At 33.9% G+C, this 9,735-nt stretch overlaps 1 protein-coding gene across 1 annotated transcript; it reads left to right on the plus strand.

Annotated features, from left to right (window-relative positions):
• Positions 1-1,751: 1,751 nt before the first annotated feature.
• On the plus strand, positions 1,752-3,228 carry LOC116131034 (GDSL esterase/lipase 1-like). Its single transcript, XM_031416687.1, has 4 exons — positions 1,752-1,830; positions 2,347-2,549; positions 2,658-2,713; positions 3,012-3,228. Exons 1-4 carry the CDS (start codon positions 1,752-1,754, stop codon positions 3,226-3,228), a joined length of 555 nt encoding a protein of 184 aa, XP_031272547.1.
• Positions 3,229-9,735: the final 6,507 nt, after the last annotated feature.

The following is a 9,735-nucleotide window of genomic DNA, read 5'->3' on the forward strand; positions in this document are numbered from 1 at the left end:
CATATGTTTAAACGATAATAATATATGTGATGAATTTATGTATTTCTAATCCTTTGTGTTTATGTTTCGAAGGTTTCAAGGAAGGGAAAGTGGCATGTTGCGGCAGTGGGCTATACAATGGACGAAATTGTGGACAAGGTTCATATATTTATGCAAGAATCAAGTGATTAGTGTTCTTTGACGGTGGCCATACGACTCAGAACACAAATCGCCAACTAGCAGAGCTACATATGGAGTGGAGAACCAGCTGTTACTGGACCTTATAAAGTGAAGAACTATTTGAGTTTCCTTGATTCCATTCTTTTATATAGTATGTACCCATCTGGATTCGATTTTATTATGTATCCATCTTGATAGACAGTGAATAAATTATCATTCTTTTTGGTTTGCTTTATCTTTCACAATAGATGTAGTACTTTTTGAGTGAATGCATTTTCCCACCCCAAGCTTTCCTCAATTACCGTTCCCACCATAAACTTTGAAAAAAAAAAAATCCTACCTATCGTTAAATTCAAACGTTTATTAACAAGGGCATTTTTGTCATTTCTCAGATATATATTATAGAGCCAGTGTTACTGACACCGCTAAATTACAAACACATACTATTACCTTCACCCATTTAGAATTAACATTTAATCCTTTATCTTCAATTTCTATAATTACAAAACAATATTTCATTAAAATTTATAAAATTATTAAACAAATATAATTTCCAAAAAAAATGAAAAATTGTAAGAAAAATCGAAAAATAAAAAATTAAGAAAATTTGAAAAACTGGAAAAAAAAAAAATTGGTAGGAATCGCACTTGGCCAAGTATGATTCAGGCCAACTTATTTTATTTTCATTTTTTTCAATTTTTTATAATTTTTTTTTTTATTCAGTAACTGACTTTATTTAATTTTTAAAAAAAATTAAACCTAAAATAATATAAACCAAACTAGGGGTGAAAAATATATTTAATAAAGTTTGGGTGGAAAAATGTATTCATTTCATAAAAAATTATAAAGTCAAATAGTAAAGGTATTATAATCTTTTCGATATTTACCCCTGTCAGGTAACAAAATCCATGTCAGAGATTGACGATGGGTGGGAAATTGTTTTTTTTTTTTTTTTTTTTCCCCCCAAAGTTTATGAGTGGAAGATAAGTAATCAGCAAACCTTGGGTGGGAATTATAAAGTTTAATTTTTTATATATAATGGGACGATGAATATGACTTCATGGTAGAAGAAATGTCGTCTCGGGCTTTGAAGATACGATGTTTAGGTGTTAATTAATTGATGAATTATAAAAGTTAATCAAATATAAGTGATAAACATCGCATAATTCTCTCACAGCTCATTGCTGTAGAAATATAATACAAGTACCCCATCCCCAGTCGAAAATTGAAAGAGATCTTTGCAGAATGCGTGGGGACCAATGTTCAAAGACAAAACACCATGTGAAATTGAATAAAATTCATAAAAAGATGATAAATATTATATATTATGTCTCGCACACTTCTTCCACACATGTAAACCACTATACTTCACGGTGTTCCTTTATAAATAGGCAGTGAGAGAAAGCAACAATATTGCAAAACTCACAGGCGAGGACAAGCATTAACCTTCTTTATGCCATAATCTTGTGTGCAATCGTTCAGTTCAGTTGGGTGCTATGCAGTCAGTCGAAGAAACTACTGTTTGTTTGGAGACTCACTCTTCGATCCAGGCAACAACCAGTACATAAAAAATTCAGCGAAACCCGCACAACATGGTATCCTTATGGAATGACATGAACAACAAATCCACCGGCAGATTTTCAGATGGCCTTATAGTTCCTGATTACATCGGTAAGATCTTTGTCAATTATTTCTTTGTAGTTAAACTATTAATTAAGTTAAAGATGTTGATGAATGTATTTCACTCCTTGAATTTTCAGCCCAATTTGCAAACCTTTCAGTGGTTCCTCATACTGCAACCAGGAGCAGATTTAACCAATGGAGCTAACTTGCTTCTGCCGCAGGTGGTGGTCTAGACGTCAAATATGGAGTGGTATGTTTTTATTTCTCCTTTTTTAGAGAAAAATATCAACAAAGTAAGTTAGAAACTGTTGTTTTTTGAATTTTTTAGCCACCTTTCCAGCTAAGTTTCTGATGGTTAATTCATTGAAGTGGGCTCAAGTTTTTATTTCTCTCTCACTGGTTCCATAGACTGTCGGCAACAAATTTAGGAGATGTCTTAATCATCAATAGGTCAACTTCAAATAAGTTCCCGTACTATAGGGTCCATTTCTGCACCATTTATATAAAAATTTTTATAATACATCTTAATATTTCCGTTGGTTTCAGCTGAATCTTAAACAACAGTTGGCTATTTCAAGAACGTTGCAAAATTAATATCAAAGAAAGTAGGAGCGCCAGAAGCCACAAAGATTTTAGGTAGTTCGTGTACTTATTCAGCTTCGGAGGCAACGATTACTTTCGGTATGACTCCAGCAACGCTGATGCCACTCATTCTGAAAGAGATATACATGCGCATGGTGGTAGCCAATTTAACAAATGGCTTCAAGGTAACAATATTCTGACGCCATTTTAGGTCTATTCCGATGAGTTCTTGCGTCGGGGAAGGCTGTATTTCCCACGTATAGTTGTACTGAAACTTGTTGTATGATTTGCAGGAAATATATAATATGGGAGGAAGGAAATTTGCGATCCAGAGTGTTGGGACCGTTAGGTTGCTTGCCCGTTATAAAAGCAGTGCACACTGTACAAATGGCTCTTGTGTTGAAAATTTCCTAACGCATGCAAATCAAAACAACAAAGCTTTATCTAATCAGCTCAGCAAGGCCAAAGAATTATCTGGTTCAAATATTCGATCATGGACTACTTCTTTAATCTCCTTTACCGAATTAATAACCCTACAAAATATGGTAATATTAAGTTATATACAGTCAAAAAATATATATGTTTATGTCTACTGTCTAGTTTGAACTTAATGAACTTCAATTTTCTGTGCTGATTATGTTTTGAAGGGTCAAGGAAGGGAAAATTGCATGTTGTGGCAGTGGACCATATAATGGACTGAACTGTGGAGGAGGTTCATACAAGTTATGCAGTAATCCAAGTGACTATCTGTTCTTTGATGGCGGCCATACATCTCAGAAGGCAAATCTTCAGATTGCAGAGCTAATATGGAGTGGAGTACCAATGTACTGGACCTATAATGTGAAGCAACTATTTGAGTCTTGATAAGATTATTTAGTGAATAAATATCATATTTTAATATGTTTCTTTTAAATAATGTTTTTTGGAGCAATAGATAATGTAGACTTATTTTCAATAATCTTTTGTTACAATTGAATCATATAAAAAGTTGATGAATTTGTCTTTTGCTTTTTGTATAACTACCAAAAAGTTTGAAAACTACCGTCACCACTTTCCGTGAAGGTATGTTAATAAAACCCATTAACTACGTGATACAGTAACTGTAAAATTAAAAATAACTGACTATTTGAATCTGAAAATAAAAAGGCTATTTAGGTAATTTCAAAATCTAAAATAATTTTAAAAAAAATTCATCCTTTTTCTCCCAAATTGCATCTTCTCTTCTCCATCCCTCTTCCTTCTCTTTGTCCACGCCGTCATGCCGGCAGCCGACGACCAAGCTTTCTCTTCTCTTCCTTTTCTTTTCTCTCTTCAACATCACTTGCTTATGTCTACACTACCAAAAGAAATAAATCAGTTCATAACAGAATCACATTCACATGCAAACCTGTAATTTGCCCGTATCAAGCATCGCTTGCGTCAGCCTCCTCCCTCGATATCTCCAACATTCTAGCCTCAAGTCCCCCTTTGTCTCCTCACATGTTCTTAGCCTCTCAACTCCTTGGCCGCTAACTTCTCTCTTCAGAGCTGCTTCTCTACTCTCTGTGGTGTTCCCACTCTCTCTGTCCACCAACCTTCTCTTCCTCTACTTTTTCCCTCCTCTCCCCAAATTCACCGAATTGCCACTTCCACCACCACTACACTACCGTGGACCGTTATGTTCTTCTCATATCTCCACCGTTTTCTCCGATTTCACCCTCTTAATCAAAAAACTCCAAATCGGTATCATATTACCACGGAAAATAATGCGAATGGCATCCACAGACCGTGCATTTGATTGCTCGTCGAACTGTACGGTCCAAGTGGCCTTCTGAAGCCACTCTATATGGCCTCTGGTTGAACCGTCGACGAGCTCTGAATTCTGGAGACAAACAAACAAACAAACAAAAGTGAGATAAATTTGAGCTGTACTTTCAAATTCGAATCCTAATTTGTAAATCTGAATGAGTGAATGCACACCTATGCTACACACACAGTACGTATGGGTGGACAAAAAGAAGATGATGAAATTGAAAGCTAAATTGAGAGGCAGACAAAGCAGATCTGACAGAATGGCGGCGAAGGAAGAAAGAAGAAGAAGAACGCTACGAAAACGTATTGATGATTCGAAAATACAGTTCAAAAAAGACACAGGTCCCGCTCTCTTGCTGTTTTATTAAGGAACACTCTATTAATTAAGTAATAGAAGAGAGAAAGGAGATGGAAAGCAAAAAGAGAAGAAGAGAAGAGAGAAAGCTTGGCCGTCGGCTGCGCCGATGCGGCAGCCGACGGCTAGAACGAAGAGAAGGAAGAGGGATGCAAAGAAGAGAGATGCAATTTGGTGGAAAAAAATAAAAATTATTTTCGATTTAAAATTACCTAAATATCTAGTTATTTTGAGGTCAAGTGGTCGAGAGTATTTTTTCTCTTTGGGTTAGTGGGTAATTATCGGGTAAAGTGTCATTAGGGAAACTTTGGGAAGAAATATGTGGCTCCGCCTGTTTCGGCGTTAATTAAATTGTTAATTAATAAATGTTTAAGAATCACAGTGAAACAGGCTTCCAAAGTTTGTGGATCATCATTGTATATATTTATAGCAATAAATCTAACTATAAGTAGTAAAAAAGCACATATTCCTTACATTAAAATTAAGAAGACACCTTTAAGAAAATTAATCATAAAGATAAAAGCAATCTAATTAAAGTATTTTCTTACACCAATCTAATAGACACTTTAATTCTATAAATCTTAAACTTTTCTTTTCATGGATTTCTATATTTATGAGAGACTTTAAAACCTCTCAATATTTTTAAGGATCAAGTTACTGTAACACAAATTTTTTATACAAATTTATAACCATTGATTCATAATAATCAAGGCTTAGTAATTGCTCGTGGTTTGAAAAATAATTAATTTAACTTCTCATCAAAATCTATTAGATTACATTGAATCAAAGGTTATGAATTTGTGTCAAAATTTGTGTTATAGTCTAACCTATTTTTAAAAGCATTTTTTAATAAAAAAATATTTGAACGTATATATTTAAAAGTAGTAACAATACCAAATGAGCTCCAACTAAATGATTAAATTTTTGGTTTTTTGGTACCCACATGTTAATTATAGACATGCATGCACTCATATGATCTTATCCATTAAACCTTATCGAAGGTCCCAATCGGTCAAATATTAACATGTATCACATTAACACGCTTTCAATTAAGAATGAGGAGGACATTTTCTGTACCCCCAGGCCCCCCACAGCCCTTCATCCTACTTTTCAACGTGTTTTCACATACAGCATGATTGACGAGCGAATCCAAAGTTACAAAAATTGATGAGGACATGAGGGCTGTTCTTCAGTTTTGCTATTGATGTAGCCTTGGCAAATGGGGAAATAAAGTATCAAGTATTCAAACTTGGAATGTAGATGAGAGGCGGTTGAGGAATCCTGTTTATATACGTTAAACCAATGTTTTAAAACCCGTTGGTCAAACGGTAATGTCAGCATGTAAAAAAGTTTAAAATCTAGTAAAAACACACTTAAAATTCATAAGTTCCTATAGGTTTGAAATCTTACAAAAAAACCCTCAAATGCAAATCGGCAATCGACACAACTAGGCCAAATTGACCTGTTCCAATGTCGACAACACTCCCATCACCATGAAAACACTTTCCTCAGCCTCCTAGCCAAAACCCATCTCACCCCACCCCACTCGTCTCGCCAATCGCCGAAAACAGCTGTGGTTGCCACCGCAACTATTTTTGCGATTTCTAGTCGTTTCACTCATCGGAAATTGCCTTCATCACATCTTTAGACTCATTTGCCATTCTCTTCAAAACTCCCAACATCCTAGCCACCAATTGCTCGTCGATTGTCATCCTCAATTGCTGGCAAGGCGCCCAGCATTTTGCAATTTTTTATAATTCACCCACCGAAAACCACCTCTATCGCCACCTTTAGAATCATCGGCCTGATTATTCAAAACCCCATCTAGCCACCAATGTTGGTCGGTGATCGGCCGGATCGGGCGGGTTTTAAAACCTTGCGTTAAACTTCATATTAAAGTTTGATCTTATTCATAGTTAAGCTCTTGGGTTGAATAGTTATCAACATGACATACATTATACTCAAATCGATTCTAATTATCAAGTCACCCTTCAGCAGGAAAAAATGTGGTACTAACCATTCCTCGGTAGCAGGGTGGGGTGATAGGGACTCTGGGGTGTATTATTCAAGAGGTCTTAAGTTTGATTCTGTTGATTGCTTATAGGGTAGCCACTAAAAGGTTATCCGGTTGTTAACTTCAAAGCTGGGGGATTAATCGAGATGTACAAAACTGACCCAGACACCCCTAGCACCACAAAAAAAAAAAAAAAAAAAAAAAGTGGTACTAAACTAGATTAGATGATAAAAAATAATACTTATACGTATTCTCTACTTAGGACCATATGCAAGATTGTGATTATTGTCATGAAAGTCGATGTTTTATCAAAGTAGTGGATAATGTTAAAGAAGTTAGGTTATAAAAACAGTTGAATTCAAGCAATAAATTCGTAGACATATATAGGACCTACCACCCACGAGAAAATTCAGTTTAACCTTGTGAAGACATTCAATGCATGAATCAATCCCTCTGAAGCATATTTTGTTTGGATTCGCAATGAAATACATGTTATAGAACTTGATTCAATGAATCAATACCATAGATTGACTATTCTTTGTACTAATGTATTCTCGACTCAAATTTATAGTCCGTTCGTTTTCTATCTATCTCATACTTTGTCATTGTAAGATATGAGATATCTATTCACAAGTGAATTTTATTTAATATATTACAAGTGTTAGAAGTTGAATTTGCCCACATACAAATTAATAGACTGTGTGATACATTATATGTATATATATAGTTAAACTCTTCCTCCTTTAAACTAGCTTTTGTTTTGCCACTGTTTTGACTTGAAAGCTGGACCACTCTTCTCCATTCACGTAAGCTAATGCAAAATCAATTTTATTTGTTCTTTGCAAAAAGATGCACATCGACACAAAAGAAAACTAACCAAGAAAACGAGTTAAAAATCCTAAAGACATATTGATGATTGTTATTTCTTTGTTTTAATATAAAAATTTCAATCTATAGTGGTGAAGAAAGTTAAATCTATAATGGTAAGAAGTTAAGTTATAAAAACCTAAGAGGTTAGCCTCACAATCGAGATTGCTCCCTTTCGAGTTTCTGAGTTTAAACTTTGGGGTCATCTATCACATATTGTGGATTACTTGGTCATTTGGGTTTGTAGTGTTTCAATAGATCTGAGAGATTAGTTGAGGTGTGCATAAATTAACCCAAACATTATAGTTACCCAAAACAAAAAAAAAAAAAAAAAAAAAAAAAAAAAAAAGGTTAGGTTGTAACATGTTATAGGACCACATGGGAAAGTAAGTGTTATTAATGAATAAAATACCTAATAGTCCAAAAACATAATTGTGATTAATTGTCTGAATCTGTGAAATGAAGCAGTGGTCCTATTTAAATATGTGATTCACCTCTCCTTGCAAAGCATATTTTTGTTTGGTTTCTAAAACCAATACGTGTCTAAGATCACCTTATACTGCTTATTCAATGATCGTATGAAAAACGAGCCAAAATTCTCTACAACAGAAAATTCATGAAGAATGGTGATAATGGAAGACAGTTAGTTAGGTTACAACAGAAATTCAAATTCAACTGATAAATTTGTTGACCACTGCAAGGAAATTCTTGGATGTTTATGCAAAAGATGAACCAGTGGTCCACAATCAAGCAAATGTGAATTCAGGGATTTTTTCTTATTATTAATAAATAGTAGATACATATGATCTCATTTTAGTATATTTAAATGAATTTATTTTTGTGCTACAAGATCGTGCAATGGAAATACATTCGAGATAATGATGTAAGAAAAAGTTACATCGCATAAAAAAATGCGATATTTACGTGGTTCGATATAACCCGTTTACATCCACGAATGAGAGAAATCCTTTATGGCCAATACATAATTAATAGAGTTCAAACCAGTGCTTAGAGCGGAAACATCTTACAATCCTGTTCTAAGACACTTTACATGTTTAACAACTTACATCCTATATCTGTACTCTCATATTCTCGGTAACCTTGAATTGATCCACTCTATATTTATAGGTAGTATATGAGACATTTTATTTCTATAGGATTAACATTTCAATTTCTAATAGACCCTCTAATTCTATCTATTTGTAATCGTATTCTTTATTAATAATTTCCTAAAGACATACAACATTTTTAGAACAAATAGGAAAACGAGTCATAATATCCGAACATGTATTCATCCACCAACGGTATGTACAAAGTAGTCACCTACCATATTTGTGAATTACACGGTCCATTGGGCTTGAGGGTATTCAATAAAATCTTAGGATTAGTTAAGGTGCACGTAAGTTGACCTGGACACCTCAATTATCAAATAATAATAATAATAATAATAATAATAATAAATAATAATAATAATAAAAGTTTGCTAGGTTATAACAAAAATTCAAATTGAATGATAAATTGTACAAGTATAAGGACCACCAATCAAAATACATATAATCCAGAGACAATATTAACTCTAATTCTGATAAAATTGAGGGGGATCTGACTCCTCCCAATAAGGCCTTATTGAATAGGAGGATTACCCCCTCTTATAAACCAGTAAGCTTGAACGTGCCTAGTCGGTGTGGGACTCGAACACTCCACCTCATGGTCAGGCCCATAGTTGGGTCATTCCTGTTACCGGAGGTAGTTGTCGGCTCTAACTTCCATCGCTGGTCAAGCACTCAGTTCAACTGAATTTAGACTCTGATACCCTGATATAATTTGAGGTGGAGTTTATGCAAAAGATGAACCAGTGGTCTACCATCAAGCAAATGTCAATTAGAGAAAAAAAAAAAAAAAAATTCTTTTATTCATAATAGATACATGTGATCTCGTTTTGGTTGTACTTATTAAATGAATTTAATTTTGTTGTTATCTACCAATGGTATGTATATTAGAGGATAACGTATATATAATCGGAAAAGCCAATGAAAATGAGGACTCTTTTGCAATTTATATTAAACTTATAAATCAAATTCATAAAATAGAGACATCTTGAGAAAATAAAAATGGTCTTATTGACTATTACATGTGTAATCCTTTCTGGCACCATAAAAACCTAGCTAGCAACCAAATGTAGAAATAAAACCGTGAAATGGTGCAGAGATTTTTATTTTTATTTTTTATTTATTTTTATTTTTTATTTATTTTTATTTATTTTATTTTTTTATTTTTAAGAAAAAAGATCTAACAGCAATACCACTATAAATATGAGCAAGAGGGAAGGCTCAAAGCAAAGAAA

The sequence above is a fragment of the Pistacia vera genome, unplaced genomic scaffold (assembly GCF_008641045.1).
Source record: "Pistacia vera cultivar Batoury unplaced genomic scaffold, PisVer_v2 Contig228, whole genome shotgun sequence".
In the NCBI taxonomy this organism is placed as follows: Eukaryota; Viridiplantae; Streptophyta; class Magnoliopsida; order Sapindales; family Anacardiaceae; genus Pistacia; species Pistacia vera.

What these genes read in the sequence shown, in the direction of transcription:
- LOC116131034 (XM_031416687.1), top strand. Translation starts at nt 1,752, where the DNA reads ATGGTATCCTTATGGAATGACATGAACAACAAATCCACCGGCAGATTT. An exon ending in TATAGTTCCTGATTACATCG is followed by an intron (nt 1,831 to 2,346) that starts GTAAGATCTTTG and finishes CTTAAACAACAG; the next exon opens with TTGGCTATTTCAAGAACGTT. An exon ending in CAGAGTGTTGGGACCGTTAG is followed by an intron (nt 2,714 to 3,011) that starts GTTGCTTGCCCG and finishes TATGTTTTGAAG; the next exon opens with GGTCAAGGAAGGGAAAATTG.